Source organism: Bombus pyrosoma, linkage group LG6 (genome assembly GCF_014825855.1).
Source record: "Bombus pyrosoma isolate SC7728 linkage group LG6, ASM1482585v1, whole genome shotgun sequence".
Taxonomy (NCBI): Eukaryota; Metazoa; Arthropoda; class Insecta; order Hymenoptera; family Apidae; genus Bombus; species Bombus pyrosoma.
The window spans coordinates 14,830,568-14,850,940 of NC_057775.1; the positions used below are offsets into that span (position 1 = coordinate 14,830,568).

Below are 20,373 nucleotides of genomic sequence, written 5' to 3' on the forward strand. Positions count from 1 at the left end.
TACAAGAACCAAAAAATTAGGGATCTTGCCCTGTTTGGTTCCACATTAGTATAGACAAGAACCTGCTTAATTATAAATTACTATTATATTATAATTATATTATATTACTGTTATAATTATAAATTAATTTTACGGAAAAGTTCTTTTTACGGAAACTCTTTTATGGAAAATTTACTTTTCTATCCGAGATAAACAAGTATGAGAATAACAAAATTGCGCAATAATTAAAGTAATTGCAACTTGCTTAAGAAAAAGAAATTAATTACTTACTATATTTTTTTTTAGAGAAAAAAGAAAATATACGGCGAATTTTCAATAATGTACTCATATTTGGTAAAGTATGATATTTTTGACGTAACAGTGACATTGAAATCATGTTGTCATATGTTTAAATATATTACGAAAAATGTACATCGAATGCTAATGAGGAACAAAATAAAATAATTGGCTGTACCAGAGCTTGTACTTTACTTTAGGGGACATAAAATTATTGACTTTTTTTTTATATATAATTACAGTCTTCGACGCGCAGAATGCAGAAATGAAAATCTTAGGCTTAGAAATCTAGCGGTTGAAAAGTTATGCGTATTAAATTTGATCCAAAACATGTCTATTTTCTCTTGTTATTTCTATATCAATATTTATTATCGTATTCGCATAAACACACTTTTCTATTATTATCTAAAGTAAGAAATTCTAACTAATCAGATGTTACTTGCATAAATGATGCCAATTGTAAACTTGCCAACATATCAATATAAGTATTCTGCCCTGCCTAGTGCAGTATTGCATATCAGATCTAACGATCAGATGAATTTGGTCTCTGTTAGTACATAATAGTACGTATCTATTTCGATCGTATGCCTAGTGCGTTTTGTTGTGCTCCAAATATTAATTTCATATCTTGTGAACTCGAATAATACAAATTATTTTCAATAATATCAGAACCTTAAATATTTATTTCATACCTTTCGTCGAAATTTACGTAAATTCTATATTATTATCGGTAAGTATGCGAATTCTGATATGTATTAAAACTATCTATTACCGGTATTTCGAACATTATAATTCTTTTTCTATTATACACATCAAAAAATCAAAATGTATTAAAAGATCGAACTTTATTTAAGTCACATAAATTTTTTGCATATTGACTAATCATTCGACATACATAATTGATACATATATGGTTATATGTTGGTCATGTTTACTTGTTTGTTAGAATTTTCTTTCATAGTTATGCAGCATAAATGCGCATAATACGTTTTGCATAATTTATTATTTTCAATTGTTGTTTTAGGTAGCACAATGTCTTTTCCCATAACACCAGAGTTTATTACACAATTGGGATCAGTAGTCAATTCATGCATACTAAATCCTTCTTTGTTATATCAGCCAGATTATTCTTTTTTAAAATCGTTAATTGAATTTTATGGAGGACGGATACCAGAAATAAATCAGAAATCAAGTAATGAATCACCAAGCAAAAAACCAGAAGATGCAAATGCATCTGAAGAACCTGAACCAGAACCGGAACCAGAAAGTGATATTGATCTTGATATGAGTGGAGTAATTGGTAAAAGTTTATCTAAAATTTTATCTTAATTTTTATTAATTTTTTTATTTAATCTTAATTTTTCTTTAATAAAATATCTTTAATAATATTGGGATTTAAATAGAATTTATATTAATATTTAATAATATTTCTAAATTACAATTTTAGAACCAGATGAAGATACTCCTCAAAAAATGGGAAATCCTACTTTACAACCAACAGAAGAAGAAATTGCAGAATCTCAGGCTAAACGTTCTGAAGCTGTATCAGCTTTTATAGAAAAAGATTATGAAAAGGCTATAGAACTTTATACAGAAGCTATAGTATTGAATCCACAGGCATCGTTACTTTATGCCAAACGTGGACAAATTTTCATGTTAATAAATAAGCCTAATGCCTGTATTCGTGATTGTAATCGTGCTTTGGAACTAAATCCGGATAGTGCAGCAGCTCACAAGTTTAGAGGAAGGGCCTATCACTTGCTTGGAAAATTCGAAGAAGCGGCTACTGATTTGAGACTTGCTTGTAAATTTGACTTTGATGAGCAAGCTGATGAGTGGTTACGAGAAGTTACACCAAACGTAAGTATCTTCTTTTTAAATTGTTACTATCTTTCTCATAATCTAATTTATTATTTCAATCACTTTGCATATTTTTCAAATTTTTTATTATTGAAAAAATTGCATGCTCGCTTAATAAGTATACCTACCAATTAATCATATTGTAATTTTTCTTATAGTATTATTTTATGTAACTAAGATCAGTTAAATCCTGTTTGTTATATTGGATTAATATATCATACTTTTAGTTATCTATTAAATCTTATTTATTATATATATAAATAATCTGTATTTGGGATTGAGAATATCACATTTACACAAATGACAAGTATAATTTATATATTCCTATTTGAAAAATACATAAATTAAGTCTATTAAACCTCAATACTTAACTTACATAGAATAGCATAACAATTTGCTTACTTCCAAAAAAATCAATCACACATATGAACAACAATAACAATGCAAAACAATTCATGATTTATATGAGGCATTTAATTTACACAAGGTACATTAAAAATCAAATTTTTTACTAAAACAAACAATATATTCATTCACATTGAAATATAGTTTATATATCAACATGGGAAGTTATTATCGAGTAATTAATTAATTTTTTTTAAATAAATATTTATAACTCTTAATAAGAACACGATTTGTATCTTCAAAAAGAGATCATTCTTATCTCTTTCTTAATGGAAATATTTTTATTTATTTTATTTTACATACTTATAATATGTAACTGCTTTCATCGTATGTTGTTCTGATGGCTGAAAGTGTCACAGCGTTGTGCTACAATTAGCACAACCATTACACTAAGTTCCAAAAAAGTCTATCGCGCGAGTTCACTGTATTTTCAACTTCTATATTTGTGTGTTAGACAATAGGACCCACCATTATTGTGATATGTTTTCCATAACTGTGTAATCGAAGCTGTATTGGAACACATTCAAAGGAAACACACTATTCTTTTCTTAGATTGGAATGGTAACACTCGTCCTATTTTCCAAACACAGGTTTCTTGAAATCTTCGATTCATTCCAATCCACTAATACACTTAAATATATGTTAAGTATATCATTAACCAACCGTATCATCTTCCTTATTGTGTCATTAGTATCCATATTATTTACCTACAAAATCAACAGTACGTTTTCATACTTCACAGTATGTCTTCTCATCCTTGAATGAACTATTTAATATTATTGCGCAAAATAATGTTCCAGGAGAATTCTGTTTAGGTCTTGCATTCTCTTCTCTTCATGTATGATCCAGTTGGACTTTTATCTGAAGGCGATCCAAACCTAAGTTTTTGCTATTTCAGGAAAGAAACTTCTCTGTACTGCTTCAAGTAATGAACTTACACCAATGTTCGTTTCCTTTCACTCTTTCTCTTGTTTGTTTTGTACGATTTGCTCTAACCTCATACCTCATGTGGCATCAAGAGCTTTGTCTGAGAATGTAGGATTACACTCAACTAGAAGGACTTGTTTCATACTCGTGTATGACTTGCTCTACTAATTTCTTGTATTTGCCTACGAGCTCTGGCAAATCGTAAGCAATGGCAACATCGAGTCTATTGATCGGACATCCACGGAAGTACGTGCACGTAGAGCTTAGTAGAGGGAAATCGTAAAGAGGATTTAATCGGAAGAAGTCTCGATAAACGTCCGGATCAGGCAAGTCATAGCGTGATATATTCTTCAAAGTACTTAAGCCCTCGTAGATATGGTAATCTTGTGGATTATCGGTAATCTTGTCACTGATCTCTTTTTTGTTTCCAAAGAATGTCTTGTGATTGTAGTACGTGGTTAGGTAGCAGTCTACCATTTTAGCATGATTGCGCACTCGTACCTATAAGCATGAAGAAATATTTCATATTTACTCACCGATCAAAGACAACAGATTGAGAAGATGAAAAATCATTTTAATGAAAAGTCGATCGTAATAACTTACAGCGAATCTTCTGGCGCTCGCTATCTTATGCTCGACCCGTTTGTCGATGGCAGTACGTAAGTCACGTAGGAATGCACGTTCCTGAGCATACAATAATCTGGTAGGTGCACCAGCTTCGTATGGTAACGACCACAATGATGTAGAGTACATTATCGGTGGCTCAGCGCTGGACATCAGCGGGGATATATTCCAAATCAGAGCGCCTTGCACTCTCATCAGTTCTTCTGGTTTTACTTGATCAGCTTTGTTGAGAATGATGCGTGTCTGTTGTGGAAGTTCACATTATCCTGACGTTAACAGTGTGCAGATCTTAATATCGAAGCTTACCTGATGTTCCCTTCCTTTCAATTGATCAAGGATAGCCTCTGTTTCTGGCCCAACGTCTAACTTGGATGGATCGTATACTAGAAATATTATGTCTGCGCGGTCAATGAACCATTGACACGCATCGTTAAACGGGAACAAACGTTGGACTTGTTTTCGAATTTCTAAAATTCCTGGTATCTCGACGATATTGACCTATTAATGCAAAAAAATACATCATCATTGAAAGAATAAATTTTTATAGAATGAAATTATTTAAAGAATATATTTACTTTTTCTAGCAATTTATTGTCAAGTCGTAAACCCTTAAGACGATCGAGCAATCCTTGGCCAAATTTTTGTAATCCGGAGAAAGTCCAGTCGGCAGCTAGCTGTGTGCCATCGAGGATCTCCTCTTCTTCTCCATGCATAATAATATTGAAGTAGGCCGGAGATGGCTCGGCTCCTGTGTCATTTCCATTTGGCGTTTTGCATTGCTCCTCAAAGCACTCTCTCAAACCACCTAAACACTATCTGTATATTCATGCTCCTAGCATGCTTCTAGCGCTAAATCTTTACATCAGCATTGTTTTACTATTTGAAGGCGTGATCACGGCCGACTTAGTTAAGCGTCAATGTAAAGTAAGTCGAAGCATCCTCGCACAACAAATTCTCACTACTTTCTTCGTTTTCTCGCTACTTACGCACCTGTTCTTAACGATGTCTGGCTATACTCGATATCGAGCAAATAGTTTATGATGGAAGATTTCCCACCGCTCCACGGACCCATGAAGAGGACTAATGGCTTCGAAAATATTTCTGGATCTATAAAGTTAATGTTATATATTTAAATATCGAATATTAGTACTTTAGCATTAGTAGTATTTTTGAATATTACTATTTTAAGGAATAATAATTTTTATCAATTAATAGTGACCTATCTCATTTTGTTTATTTTAATTATGCTTACCACCAAAGTGTCTATTGCTCAAGTCTCTATATTTATACAAAGACTCCAATGGTTGGATGGCATTGTCATAAACCCTCTTCAGTTCCTTTAGTATAACATCCGCGTGTTTCTGTATTGCTCGTTCTTTCTCTTCATTTTCTTCATCCAGTTTTAACAGCTGATTAATATGATCACGCGGTCGTAAATTCTCCGGTACCACTATCTCTCGAATCAAGTCTTCCTCTGGGGTAGGTTCTTCTTCTCTTTCTCCTGGTTCCTTCGAGCCTTCACCATCTCCTTCGCCTTCTTCGCCTTCTCCTACGCTTTCTTCTCCGCCCTCTTCTTCACCTTCTTTTCCGCCAACTTCTCTCCTAGCACGAGACTTCAGCTTATCAGTTTCTTCCTCTGCTGATTTAGCTTCTTCTTCAGTTCCCTTCTCCGTCGACTTCTCCGTTTCTTCTTCTTCTTCCATTGATTTTGCAGTTTCTTCTTCCACTGATTTTACAGTTTCTTCTTCAACCGATTTTGCGGTTTTTTCTTCAGACTTACCTTCTTCAGCTTCTTCGCTCTGTTTTGCTTCCTCCTCTGTTTGGCCTTCTATACTTTCACTTTCACCTTCACCTTCCTTACTCTCTTCCTTCGCTTCTTCTCCGCTTACTTGTTGCTCCGCTGATTGACCTTCCTCTTCAGTTTTGCTATCTTGGTCTTTTTCACCTTCTTCTTTAGAAACTGCTTCCTCTGTCTCTTCCGCCTTCAAATCGGTCGTCTCGTCTTCGGTTTTCTCTTCGTCAGACTTCACCTCCTCGGTCTTAGCTTCTTCGTCGGATTTCTCCTCGTCGATTTTCGCTTCTTCAGCCGATTCTCCTTCGGCTTGTGCTTCGTCGGATTTTCCATCGTCAGCCTGCGATTTTTCCTCGGATTTTCCTTCATCTACATCGATTTTAGCATCCCGTTGTACTTCTTCTTCTGATTTTCCAGCATCCGCTGGTTCTTCTTCCTCAGACTTTTCCACTTGTGCTGCCTCCTCCGATTTTTCCTCTTCACCAGATTTTACATCCTTATCCTCTTCGGTTCCTTCCTGAGCAGAATCTGCACCACCCTCTTCCGCTTGTTCTACAGATTCCTCCTTATCCTCTTCGGTTTCTTTGACTACTTCTCCGGACTTTTCATCTGGTTGCTCACTTTCACCTAGAAGCAATAATATGTTTTTTAATACTTTGGCAGTAATAATGAACCTTGAAGAGACGTGATATAGTATTCTAGCTTCCTTTGTTCTATGATTCTATAAAAGCTCCAGGAATTTAATCTAATTTGTTAAGGTAAGACATTTTATTGAGTTAAGATACTTTATTTAAGATAAGAAAAATTATATAAAAAGGGAAGAATAATTAGATAACAATCGAAAGAAGTATCTATTGCTCATAAAGGAACAGTATTGAGTATACAGTATTAGCTTGGTGTAATATTAATTACCTAACTTGAATGAATTTATAGATGTAAGAAGAAGATTAACAGGTTGATGCAAATACTGATCGTTTAACATTTACCTTCTTCTGCTTCACCTGCTTCGGCACTTTCTCCAGGTTCTTCTCCAGCTTCAGCACTTTGCACACCTTGTTCGCCACTTGTGCCTCCAGTTTCTTCTACCGATTTTTGTTTATCTTCTTCCATTGCCACATCTTCCTTTGAAGGCTTACCTTCCTACAGCGAATGCCAAAAAACATTTTCATGATCTTCATACATTAAAATGATAATTATTGATTTTAGAATGAAAAAGATACTTTGTCTTACTTCTTCGCTCGCAGGTTTTGCTTCATCTTCTTGACTCTCTTTATCGACGTCGGTCCCGGCCTCGGCACTGGTCTGCTCCAAAGATCCTTCAAACGAAAGATTCTAGAAATCGTTGTGCTCCAGTTGAATATCCCTCGACATTTTAACATTACCTGTACCGAGATCCTTCAACGCCTTCTCTATATATGGTCGACACAGATCCTCTGGCGGCACTTCTAGCTCTTCTTCGCTTTGCACTCCTGAAAACACGAGTTCAGTTTCAAAATTACTACAGTAATTTACGTATTTATCAGAAGAGAAAAAGTAGTATTCATGTTGAAAAGTGTAAAAGATTATTACTATGAATATTAATTGATTATGAATTTATTGCACGTTTGAAGGAGCACTTGGTTTCCATTTCAAAATTATTGGAATTTCAATTTCTTTTCTTCAATTTTTTCTTTTTCTTTTATAAAAGAACAAATTGTGTATCTGAAATATAATATTTTATTGATACAATAACATAAAAGAACCATTGGTATATCCTGGTGGTCATTCATGAACGTATATGAGGTGTATATACAATAACAAGAAATGTTTATATGAAGTATTTCTCTTTTGTACGAATTTTACAAAAGATTTCACGGTTGGCTTGGTTCTATGCCGATTCTTTGGGTGCCAGGAATTTTCGTCGAGAGTTCTCACTATGCTAAACACGCGGTGCCAAAAGAAGGTGCGGAGTATTAGATAACCTAGCACGGAGCTTAGCAAGAGAGTTTAACGCCACGCGACCACCAAAAATATCTGACCCAGGTGATGCAAGATCTTGTCAGAGTCGTTACACATCGTTTGGGTTGAACGCGTGCTCGAACAGTGACAGGTGTGCCGAAACAACAACCATGCTCGATCGTGATCTAAGCAACTAGGAAAAGATAAGTATCGTTCCTAAAGGACATTAAAAGTCCAATAGTAAAAGATCATAGATTTCCAAAGTTTGAGACGCGACCCACTAATGGATCAAATATTAAAATATGAGAGTAGTTTACATGTTTATCAAGAAAGTTTTACTCATCAAGAATCTTCGATAAACAATTTTAACAGAAAGAAGAATATCTTCGGTATATCCTATGGAATGTAATTTCTTGTCCAAGTAGATTTATTGCTTGATAAATTGAACTTGAACAAGTACAAATATTTTGATATTTAGAATGTTCAACGTCAAGTTCTTTAGAAGAAGATGGCTTTTGAAAACAACATATGAAAATAATAGTTCAACAGCCATTGTGAAGAGAAGAAGAAGAAGATAATGAAAAGAAATGTACAATAATGGGAATACTGAAAATGATGATAAAGAATGGTTTTCGATTAAGAATGATGTTTTTAGAAATTTATTAGAGTAAGTAGATTTACAGAAGAGAAATTAAAGAAGAATGCAATTGCTGCCAAGTAAAGTTTTAAGAACACAACAGAAAAGAGTTACCAAGTAATTAATCAGCGGTAGTACCTTGAAAATTTAAAGAAGCATTAACACCTTGAATATATTCTAAACGGCGACGTTTTGATACCAGAACAATTATCGAGAGATATGGGGATCAGTTACCAGTTAGTAACCTTGTGAGAGTACAACAATGAAGATTAATTGGATTAACTATCAATACTTTTATTACTGTAGATTATTTGATACATAGAAATATGTCAAAAGGTAATATACAAACTGAAGGAAGATTTTATGTACACATACATTCACTTTTACTACTATTGACAATTATTGATTATTTATTAAACATCTAGATCTAAAGCAACTAGAGGAAAATGAAGAAACTTCTACAACCTAAACATTACAACAATCCTTCAGGATCCATTAGACTAAAATTGCACTTCACATGCTGTGAAATCATTTCCAAATTTATTGAAAGAGAAAGGGGCACAAATAAGCACAATGTTTCAACGTTGAAGGCTATGAATCCTATGAATAATGAAGATGACTTCAAATGAAATGTGTCAATACTCTCACACGTTTGCCTATGAAAACATGGTACGCCAGGGTCTAGCTTTGGTGTTATAATATGTGCCACCGTGTATAAAATCTCGGTCGATGAAAATGTCGATATCATCTTTCTAGGCAGTACCTGGGAGGCCGGTTTCTAAGTTTAGCGACGAGTAGGCGGCTTTGAGCCGAGCAACACTTGAAAATATTTATATATTGGATGAGCGAAACGTATTTTTATCGGTTATTCGCAGCGAAAAAGTACAAATACTTTAGCCGAGATTCTTCGACGATACAAAATTCATTGATACCATCGATGATGATATCAATCCATTGGAACAACAAATTGAAGAGCAACATCGACAGAAGATATACCAGTATACTAGAGATACTGGATATACTAGTTAATGACTATATATAGCAACCAACGATTTCTTACTATGAAATAACTATGAAGAATTTATATGGAGTCAGGTTTCCTGTTCCTTAGTTGATGATGCAATTTTCAAAGTGAAATTTAGTTACTCTATAGGTATAGATGAAAAGAAAATACGTAGCATGTATTGCTCATAAATTTTCATCATTACATCACACGTGTTGGTACTCTTGGCACGAGATCTTATCATTTTGCACGCTTTAGCCTTTTGTCTCCCACAAAATCAGAGGGAATCTTAACAAAGTTCTAACGATGCTTAATTATTTATTGAATTTTAACTTGACTTTACGAGATTCGTCAAATCATTTATGTAGCTTTTCTTCCTCTTTTATTTGTTTCTGTTCTATAGCGGGTTTTAAGATTTTATTTTGATTTAGATTTATTGTTTCGTTACTGGATATTATGAGAACAAACAAAGAAGTAAATTATAAGTGAAGAGCTGCTACCGCTAATTTACAGGCGGAATATTAATTTTAGACTTTAGCGATCTGTAAGATAATATGTTGAAATTATGTATGTTGCAAAATAATCCTCGAAAATGTCAAGATACGGGTAATGGAAGTAGAGGTAAGCAGCTGTCGTTTGGCACAAGCATAGCCACCAAGGATAAAGATAGATTCTGAAGTCTTGTTCCGCGCACTGTGGCATGTATAGTCTTTAATCTTTTTGCTATAAAAGTTAGATTTACCTGAAAAGTGCATTGTTCATTTTTTCTCGACTTGCCATTAATCTATTATACTACTCTAATCATTTTTACAAGTACTCTTTCCTTATGGAAGAAAATTTTCATATAAAGATTTTTATAGAGAAATTAAATTGCTATTTAAAGATAATAAGAAAGATTGTATGAATTATTATATTGATTGATATAGATATAATTTATTTAAGAAATTGCACCTTAGTGCATACTAGTGCAATACTATATTCTTTAATAATGTTAATAGTGTCATGGCGTAAATGCACTTTTTTTTTTATAGTAATTTATGAAAGTTTCAATATTATATGTTTACCATATATTTTACGAGCACGTCAATATATTTGACGAATATTAATTTATGAACTGTTCGTAAGTGGTAAACACGGATTCTGATTATCCTTCATTGTCCATTGCCATCAGCAAACATGTTAAGGTTCAGGTATCGCTTTAAACGGAATTCACGATCAAATTTGTAGAATTTAGAGCGAATCTGGCACGGATTTATGTCTGTCCTTATGTAATTATTTGCAAGTTGTTGACAGTCGGTTTCCATCGATTCCTAAAATAACAAATCCTTGAATCCACGATCAAAATCGTTTACTCGATCGTCGTCCCATTTCGCTTCGTTAATTTAACCGCAATACCGTTATCGTTGTTCTCCAACTGCATTTCACATCTACAATAACCATTTCACATTGCATAAAAAAGAAAAAAGAACGGGAAGAAAAAGAAATAAATAATAACCACTAAATGCCTAACATTTCAAATAAATATTCTTTTATATCTAACAAAACCATCGAAAACGAAAAATTTAGTTTATTTACTTCTTTCATTCTTCAATTTACAAAGTGTAATCATTTTGTATTCTTTTTGATATAGATATATATTTATAATGTTTTCATAATATTTTCAAGAAAATGATTCTATTTTATTAAGAACCGTTACTGATATGTACATAATCATCGGTACTATTTTAAAATTATTCTATTGCATTAAGAACCACTATTGAACTATCGATACTATTCGAAGGAGTTTGTAAGACGTCACGATGTATCAAGGAAATAGAGTTAAACGTTGAAAGGAAGAACACGTGACGTTGAATGGAGAAGAGATGCTCGTTAACGGTATCGACATAACAAACCAACGATGATGCAATGGATCGTAGGTTCATCGGTTCGATCGCACGTTTGCTCGATGCTGAAGAGGCTTGACAAGCCAGGCAACCGATGACGCAGACCAGTGACTTTACGTAACATTGACCTTCATCAATCGTCACACGTTCGTCAGCGCGTCATCCATATCATCGACCGCTAAAACTTCTAGAAACTTGACCACACTGACACCTACGCGCTTGAAAAATCGATGATCTAGATCAATCCTAACAATTGGAAACGATAAAATCAAAAGATTCTCAGGTCTACGATCATCTTCACGAATAATATCGTGAATCATACTCGTGCAAAAGCAAGGTGTTGCTCTTCGTTTATAAAATTAACGACGAATAAACGTCGAATAAACGACGTCGCGTAGATACATTCTAAAAAAGCGTCTCGTGACAACTCGTTAAAAATAACGCGAAAACAAATGATGATGTCAATGCGTGGATTTGTTTGGCAGCTCTGTTTCCGGTTAGAATTGAAACGAATCGATGGAGAAAATTCCGTAAAGGAGATTATGTATATATGAGAAGAACGAGGTAGTCTCTTTAGAGAAAATCTTGGCACGAACATTTGATTTTGAAATTCTACGAAACGATGCAACAATGAAGAGAAGAACCAATACTCTTCTAAAAAGTTCCTGTTTAATTTCTTTTGTAAATTGGAAAACCGTTAAGAAAATCATGCACGAAAGGAAAAGAATAGTACATACGCATGTAAGACTTCGTAATGACTTCCAGAATTCCATCAACTTTGAGTATCGTATTTAATCATCATAAAACTCCCTCGAATCAAACGATTGCGGAAAAATTGAAAAACAGGGATGAAGATGATGCGAAATCTCTTCCTAAAGAAACGATAAAACTTCGGAAGATAAACTGTACCAGATATAAAGATCAACTTCCTCAAATCAAACGATTGCACAAGAATCGGAAAACATGGATGATGATGATGATGATGATACAAGATCGCTTTCTGAAGGAACGATAAAATCTTGGAAAATAAACCGTAGCAGAAATACTCGAGAGATTAATTACACCAAATGAAGCGTTCACGGAAGAATCGAAAGAGAAGAATGATGATACAAAGCGAACAGGAGAAGAGAAGCATCCTTGGAGGGAAGGCGCCCAATCGAGGGCTACTCACCCTGTAAGGCGACGGCTAGAAGGGCCAGCAAGAGGCCCACGAAGTACGCGGGTCTCAGCCGCGAGCCCGTCATCTCGTTTCACTAGGCACTACACGATGAGCCAGGGCTGGCAGCTCGTCTCACTCGATAGTCGCCTTCGACTCCAACTCGCCCGCGAGGAACTGGCATTGTCACTACCGCCAAACCCCGAAGTCGCCCCTCTACTTCTCACCCCACAGCCGGGACCACGCGAGCCATCATTTTCTCGTTTTTTCCCGCCTGATCGCGAGATTCCATTCGCATAATTTTCGAATACCTATTGTTTTTAGTATTTGCTGGCGAGAAAAATTGCATGTTAAATTCTTTATCGTTTATTGGATGCATTAGCGTCAAATGGTGATGGAAAAAGGATATGCGCGTGAAGATTTGGATTATTACTTGGACTTTGTATAATTAATTACGACATGATGCATATAAATGGAAGTAAATGATTCTATGTTGCAGAGAAAATCTAGAGTACATACAGATATACTATATAAATAATTACTCGATATTTGATGGAGTAAACATGTTTGTTCCGAAAGCGTTAGGAGAGAAAAAGAAATGAATCTGGGCGAAGAAGATGCTATATTAGGATTTTAATGAAAGATTAAACTTGAATTGAGTTCTTTTGACAATTTACTAGGTTCCTTCTCTTTACTCAAATCAATAGATTGGTCAAAGCAACTCATAGAAAGTTCTATAATTATGAGATTTAACCAAAAAGTACGGCTTTTAAACGAGTCCAATGAAGGGTTGCTTTTATTCGGGGCTAGCAATAGTCTACAAAACGACAATTTGGTTTTTCCTGAAGTATGCAGAAGATGCCTGAGCACGACCACCACTGATTCACCGAATCATTATCTCGTACAATCCGTAGATACTGGTCGTAGAGTGGCAGTTTTAAAAATACCTCTTGGCGGCCCGGTTTTCTCGGGTTTGCAGGGTCTACCTGGCCGACAGACCGCTAAGACATTGACTAGCGACCGTGCACGAAGATCCTGCACACGTTTCGACCTAACTATCACGTCATCCTCAACCTCGTTTCCATCGTCGTCGTCTTCGTCGATCTTTTCTTCCTCCTCCTCCTGCGTGTTTTTCTTTTTTTTTCTAATGTATGACGAAGGTCTGTCATCGACCGTTTTTCTGTTGCTATATTTTCTCATCGATGGTCACAGTATGTTACCCCCAGAATTTGGTAGACCAGATGAAGGAAAGTCGATGACGGAAATTCATGACGAGTATAAAGATAGAGGTTTATAAATAATCACGATGATCTCTCGCAGATATATTTTCTTTGTCTTCGCAATGAAAATTACGAAGCTTTATCGAAGATCAAAGTTGTGTAGTTACTTAATACGAGCCAATTATATGCGCCGCAGTCGTAGAATTCCTAAAATACATGCGTGATATGGGGACAAGGTCGTCATGGAAATCGGCAGAAAGTTAGATGTTGATGAAAGTAGTACATCTTTGATCTCGAGGAATGTGTGTTGGTTTTGCTAATCAAAATAAATCGAATATCTTAATCAAATAGTACCGAAATTGTAATACTTCGAGTCTTTAGAAAATAAGCCTCTGTGATTCCTATTTAGTATATAGGAATTCGGAATAATTCGATTGTTTAATTTTCTATTTTCAACTTCTTTATATTGTTAAAGGTAGGAAAATCGAAGTATAATTTATTCTCATTGAAAAAGTTATATCCAATACATTGTTATATTCGATAATATGCTACGTAAGCTATTATAAGTTTTCATTGTCAACGAAAATAGCGTCACATCAAATAAACTCTCCTCTTGAAATATTCAGGATACAAGTATAATAATTCTCAGTAGTATATACGCTACATCGTAGCATTTGCAAATTTTGTATAACATTAGCAGGGGGATCAGTGCTTGTATATTGTTATAGTTATATATATATAGTTACTTGTATATAGTTCCTTATAAAACTCAGAATTTTATACAATATACAAACACTGAAGCTCGGAATTTCATAAAAAATTCCCAATATATATGATTAATATATATAATGTATAGTAAATAATATAGAATAAATAGAATATAAAAGATTATTTCGAAAGCATCGTAAACGCATAAGAGATAGTCAATTCTCAAAATTCAATACGTTTCACGTACGAAATAACAATTTACATCTGCCTGGCTTCGATAACCAGATTAATACAAGGTACAAAAATAATTTTAATTGCCTGAACCTAAATTCCTAAAGCATGTTCTAAAGTATTTTAAACAGATATAATACAACATGATATATAAAAATCTACTAAATTCTCCAATTATAATAACAAAAGTCAGATCAGGATAAGACTTTAAGGACTCGTTCTATTAACAAGAACTCAAAGGCGCTATCTCTATCAATTTTTCAATTACTAAGATACTCTGTACTACTTCGAAATCACTAGAATAAAATTTCACATAACGTGGGAAGCAAGCTTCCAACGAAACACTTCGTTCTGAAATTAAAGAACCGTGAACACGAGAACACGAAAGGTGGAAAGGGGACAAACTTTTGTGCGACGTAATATTAGCGGAATTCCAGACGTCTGTTATCGACGGTCCCAACGGGAGAGCGTGGCTACGGCGCGTGTAGCAAAGAGAAGAGATTCGCAGCGAAATGCGTGCTCGTTCGGACAGAGAGAAGCATCGAAACGACGGGCGCCTTTATATTTAGAAGCCCGGGTCGCCGCCGTATAAGGTGGTGCTTCCCTCGTGCAAAAGTTCTCGCGTTTGCTCGCTCTCTCCGTCGCTATCTCCCGTGCTCTCTCCTTTATCCTTTCCTCTTCTTATCTCTTTATCTTCTCTTATCTATAACATTATTCTATCAGGTTATCGATCTTAGAGTATTGTTCAAAGGTTCTGTCAGTTTAGGTAATAAAAATATAACAAGTGTTTTTAATATCTTCGTTTATTTCCTTATGTCTACGTGTCGTCTATTTAATTCTATGATTCTTTATATGAACTTCAATCACGGATATCTTTCCGCCTTAATTATTATTGTCATGACAAAGAGTCATTTTATTTATTTATTGTTGAAATAAGACATTCCTAGTTATTATATAGAATTAGTTTCTATTTAAGTCTATCACGATGTAGTTAAGAAACAATGCTATTGATAAGTAACGCAGAAACTGACAGCACTTCTGCATCCATCTAATTATAAATCGATGTTATCCTTTCTTCTTATCTTTGTATTATAAATGGCTCGTTACGGTCAAGCTTCAATATTAAAATATAAATGTTTCGCTTCTATACGATGGATAATTTCCATTATAACATTGAATATTTCTACCTACTATTCATTGATATTTAAATAAACTACGATAAAACACTTTGATTTGATATAGTTCTTCTATTATAAATATTCCTTCGAAACAGAGATTTCAATGTTTCATTATTCGCTATGATTTTGCGTAGTACGTGAGACAATGTAAAATTCTTTTCATTGACGCCAAAACGGTGGAATGTTTAGGTACGAGCGTAGATTTCATCATTGTAGCAACGACGGGGCATAGTTTAGTGCACACAAAATTTTCATGGTCTATTCGAAACGCTAAATGATCCTTGCCAAGGGTAGGAGCTGAAGTGTAAAACTGAATTACAAATGGAAAGCTGTCGAGTATGTATGAAATGTAAAAGAGGGAAGTATAACGAGAACGGGAAAAGTATCGATTTGAGAAACGAAGTTTACTGGCCAAATTGGCCGGTACACGATCTATAATAAGCTCGTAATCGTATGAGGTCACAATACGGCTTGGACAGACGTGTTTCACGTCATTATGATTTAGTATTTGGACAAGTTCCTGAACCTGGACAGATCCCTGAGTTACTCCTTTCACGGAACATAATGATTAGGGTACTTTGTTTGTGTTAGGTCGCAAGCATCGTACAAAAATTCGTTCTTTTATATATTTTAATTAAAATAATATTCAAAATATATAAATTTAAATTAGACATTAAAAATAAAGATTCTTTCTATGTATTATTTTTATTTACTGTATTTATTATATTATTTTGTCTATTATATTCTGCGATAAACCAGTGTATTTTATATCAAATTTTCCTTTATAGGCTCGGAAAATTGAGGAACATAAGAGAAAGAAGGAACGCAAGATACAAGAAAAGTTAGAGCGTGAGAGACAAGAAAGATTAAGGAAAGCTCGAGAAAGTGCAAAAGCTTATGAGGACAACACCCGTACTTCCCAAACTGATCATTCCGGAAATACCCCTGGAATAGGAAACTTTTATCAATTTTTAAATGATCCAGATGTTCTCAAAGCATTCCAGGTAAATATCTACTAATCAATCCATTCGACAATATCGTTTATGCGTTAAAATAAACTTCTGTATCACATGGTTATATAGAAGTTAAATTATATAATTAAATTAAAATATATAAAACTCGTGATATCACTGCACTAATATAATTTTTTCTGGTAATTTTTGGAGTTCTTATAGCGTGGATTATCACTTTCATGTCAGAACGAAACCTATTCTGATATTGGTATTAAATCTTCACTAAATTTTTCAATTAATTTTTCAGCAAATTTTTGAATTAATCTCTCGATTAATTTTCTAACTAATATTAATTTTTCTTTTGCAGGATCCTGAAATCGCTGAGGCCTTCAGAGATATTTCTTCAAACCCAACAAATATTTTGAAGTACCAAAGCAGTGCGAAGGTCATGATGTTTGTTAATAAGATGGCTGCGAAATTTGCCGGACCTAGTAATATGCCAGATGCTTTTCATGGTTTGATGGGTGGTATTCCCGGGTTCGCAATGCCTAGGACTTCAAAACCGAAACCACAGGACGACGTTGGCCTTGATTAAAGCTGGTGTGCTTGTTCTCGAAATTCCTTCTCAATTTACCTTCAGATGATTTACAAGGCTCTGAATAATTGACCTAAAGCAACCATTATATGAAACTATATGGTGTCTTACTAAACGAATACTAACAAATTAACCGCGAGCTGGATTGTAAAAAGATATATCTTTGTTGCCATAAAGAAGATTTATTCATTTCTCAATAAACTTGAGAAAGAAACATAATTATAAAAATCCTATATAATATAGCTTAAAGTTAGAACTGTATTCTAAATATGGAATATATCGACATTTGTTATTCTGTAAACGTTCAACTGAACTTCTAGATAATAATCGAATAGCATATATTCTATATTATATTAGTCTGCCGAACGATTTTACCATTTTGATTTTAAACTTGTTTGATTGATCTTAAATTTGCAATGGAGAAGGAATTACTTTATGCCTTTTAATGCTTCTTTCTTAAATAATCCTTAATTTTTAGTTGTTCATTATATGGAAATGCATTCTAGAGTAACGAGTGATACTAGAATTCATTTCTCTTAAACGTATACATATAGTTTTTTCATTTTTTTCAAGTTTAATATTTTATACGTTTAAGTTAATTGTCTACTTATGTTATAAAACGTTTGTTCACACATCAACGAAATATGTCAACGTGTGCTATCACTTAACTCTAGATTTAATTTACATTATTATCTATGTTTAGTATTTTACGTATATAATAGGCATTTTGTTCACTTTGCTAGATAAACAGCTGATGCTTGACTCGATACGGAACGAATATGATTTCATATGATACAATCATAATGTGTTATAAAATCAATGGATTCTTTTTTTCAAGGCTAAATATTATATGCATCAAGTTAATGTGAAACCTAATGCTAGATCTCCACTAGTCCTTGAAAAGTACAGCAGATCTAAATTGAATGTATGTATTGTATATACACCTACGAAGAGAGAGACAAAGGAAGAAAGAAAGGATGATTTTGGCAAACCAAATATCGCGAAGCAGTATGATATAAAACTAGGCACTCGCAATTACTCTATGTGACTTAAAAGAGTTTTCCTAAGAGCTGAAGTTTTAGACGAACTTGATTAATTTGTTATGTAATTTCGTTTATACATCGTACATATTAAGAAGTCCATTAATTTTTAAAGGATATTCTTTTAGTTATTAACCAGAAAGTTTTTTTTTTTTCAATTATGATCTGATGAATATTGAACCAACAGTGTGAGTTGAGCAGTCAACAAACAATATACCGCTTCGAATATGCATTTTTGTTGAAATATAAACTGTTATACGATGTACCGCGAAAATTCAATAAATACACCATATAGTTCTGTGTAAATATCAACAATTCTTATTTGCCACAGAAAAATTGACAAATAAATATGTACAAAAATATTGTTCGGATTAACGATAATCACATATACTTTGTTTTAAAAAGAAAGAGAGCTAAGAAAACAAGAAGAAAGCTACATCGTTGTGTCTTCATATCTAACGATTTAAAAGAAAGGGTAACGCAATCTCAATGGCTAATAGTAACGCACTATTCGCATGACTTGCACAATAAATAATTTCCTACGCGTAAATTCTTATAAACGATAATATTGCACGTAAAATGAAAAGGTACTGCACTCTTAGGGATAATTGATTAGAGATAATTAACTCGCTTTGATACACGTACAATTATACTAGGAAGTAATTTTTTTCCAACATCTCCAAGGTCAAATAATTTTCCTCATCATTTTAGTTAGTAACATATATGTATATCAGATACATAAAAAAAATATTCTATTTATTGAATAGAAGTTATATTTCTATATTCACAAATCTACCAAATACAATAATTTTGTAAAGTTAAAGACTAAGAAGTATATAAGTAAGCTATCTAAACATTTACACTTGTAATGAGGGAAATAAGAATTGTAATCTTGAAGATGCTAAAAGTCCGGCTCCCTACAATAAGATAAATAATGCCTCATCGTAACAATCCTTCGAAAAACAAGGATAAAAATAAAAAAAAAAGACAACGAGACGATCGATCAACTTATACGATATTTTCGATAAAACTCTTGCTCCTTTCATATCATTCTAACGATCCAGGTTTGCGTCATTTTATCGTGCTAGGTTCTTCTAATTTTGAGCATGTGCAAGTTAGGATGCCATGGCACTTTCCTGAAAGTCGACGTTTTCGTCTTGTCAGGGGATGGAACTTCCTTGTCGGTATCGGCTGTCTCGCCCTCCTCGATTAATCTAAGTCCAGTAATACCCGTATCGTAGCTGAACATTCGACGATGTCGTTTTACATCTTGGTTATCGGCGTTCCAATCTCTTGTACCCGGATCGCTGACCACGCGTCGATGCTTTCTGTGATGATGATGATGGTGTCGACGATGAGGATGATGATGATGGTGATGACGTATTTGCCTGGACGATCGTATAACGTGGGCCGAACATTGAATATCCACGGCTGGTGACGCGATGCAGAACAAAGAGTTTGGATCGAAGTAGAGCCGATTGTCGACGAAAGGAACGAAACTCACTGAATTCGTCATCCACGAATTAGGGCACATTAATTTCTTTGGGCTTCTCTGGATCGTAGAGGACCATTCGTTGTCCTGCTGCAGGTTGATAGTTACCTTTCTGCGGCAACAAGAGCGACGCGATCTCCATTGCAATCTGTGGAAAAAATTATTTACCTTTTTTATAAGGAAAAAGTTTGTAACGGATACCCCTTGGTGGAAGAAGGAAATAAAAAAAGATTAGACTTCAATAGATATGAAATCAAACAATTTTAGGTTTATGATAAATATACAGGATATTTCAAAATTAAGATCAATATCCGAATACAAACATCCGGTTTTCATCATAAAAAAATTTCTTATATATGAAAATAAATATATTGCAAGATCCAATATAATTAAAATTTTTAGTTTTGAACGTATTTATTTGTAATTAAAATAATAATTAACAACACACCTAGAGG

The 20,373-nt window shown here is 34.0% G+C and overlaps 3 protein-coding genes and 1 long non-coding RNA gene across 6 annotated transcripts; 2 read left to right on the plus strand and 2 right to left on the minus strand.

Moving 5' to 3' along the window:
* Positions 1 to 784: 784 nt before the first annotated feature.
* LOC122568473 (putative protein FAM10A4) lies at positions 785 to 18,732 on the plus strand. Its single transcript, XM_043728226.1, has 5 exons — positions 785 to 1,006; positions 1,301 to 1,576; positions 1,724 to 2,136; positions 16,627 to 16,842; positions 17,159 to 18,732. The coding sequence occupies exons 2-5, from the start codon at positions 1,309 to 1,311 to the stop codon at positions 17,384 to 17,386; spliced, it is 1,125 nt and encodes a 374-aa protein (XP_043584161.1). The 5' UTR covers positions 785 to 1,006; positions 1,301 to 1,308; the 3' UTR covers positions 17,387 to 18,732.
* Positions 2,438 to 12,699, minus strand: LOC122568471 (sarcalumenin). 3 transcript variants are annotated; one of them, XM_043728222.1, is made up of 10 exons: positions 12,517 to 12,699; positions 7,267 to 7,353; positions 7,115 to 7,200; positions 6,871 to 7,024; positions 5,345 to 6,511; positions 5,083 to 5,199; positions 4,668 to 4,897; positions 4,399 to 4,590; positions 4,072 to 4,335; positions 2,438 to 3,969 (listed from the first exon to the last, which is right to left on the minus strand). In XM_043728222.1, exons 1-10 carry the CDS (start codon positions 12,587 to 12,589, stop codon positions 3,589 to 3,591), a joined length of 2,751 nt encoding a protein of 916 aa, XP_043584157.1. In that variant the 5' UTR covers positions 12,590 to 12,699; the 3' UTR covers positions 2,438 to 3,588. The 3 variants fall into 3 exon arrangements, with proteins under 3 accessions (XP_043584157.1, XP_043584158.1, XP_043584159.1); XM_043728223.1 differs by having other exon boundaries at positions 4,668 to 4,840; positions 12,517 to 12,697; XM_043728224.1 differs by having other exon boundaries at positions 7,115 to 7,216; positions 12,517 to 12,571.
* LOC122568478 lies at positions 7,361 to 10,211 on the plus strand. The gene is made up of 2 exons (XR_006317087.1): positions 7,361 to 8,795; positions 8,885 to 10,211. It is a non-coding gene; the product is annotated as an uncharacterized LOC122568478 (long non-coding RNA).
* Positions 18,211 to 20,373, minus strand: LOC122568476 (lateral signaling target protein 2 homolog). Its single transcript, XM_043728232.1, has one exon. The coding sequence runs from the start codon at positions 19,958 to 19,960 to the stop codon at positions 19,511 to 19,513; it is 450 nt and encodes a 149-aa protein (XP_043584167.1). The 5' UTR covers positions 19,961 to 20,373; the 3' UTR covers positions 18,211 to 19,510.

What these genes read in the sequence shown, in the direction of transcription:
- LOC122568476 (XM_043728232.1), bottom strand. Translation starts at nt 19,960, where the DNA reads ATGTGCCCTAATTCGTGGATGACGAATTCAGTGAGTTTCGTTCCTTTC.
- LOC122568471 (XM_043728222.1), bottom strand. Translation starts at nt 12,589, where the DNA reads ATGACGGGCTCGCGGCTGAGACCCGCGTACTTCGTGGGCCTCTTGCTG. An exon ending in GTTGAAGGATCTCGGTACAG is followed by an intron (nt 7,201 to 7,266) that starts GTAATGTTAAAA and finishes TTTCGTTTGAAG; the next exon opens with GATCTTTGGAGCAGACCAGT. An exon ending in ACAATAAATTGCTAGAAAAA is followed by an intron (nt 4,591 to 4,667) that starts GTAAATATATTC and finishes TTGCATTAATAG; the next exon opens with GTCAATATCGTCGAGATACC.
- LOC122568473 (XM_043728226.1), top strand. Translation starts at nt 1,309, where the DNA reads ATGTCTTTTCCCATAACACCAGAGTTTATTACACAATTGGGATCAGTA. An exon ending in TGATATGAGTGGAGTAATTG is followed by an intron (nt 1,577 to 1,723) that starts GTAAAAGTTTAT and finishes TTACAATTTTAG; the next exon opens with AACCAGATGAAGATACTCCT. An exon ending in ATGTTCTCAAAGCATTCCAG is followed by an intron (nt 16,843 to 17,158) that starts GTAAATATCTAC and finishes TTTCTTTTGCAG; the next exon opens with GATCCTGAAATCGCTGAGGC.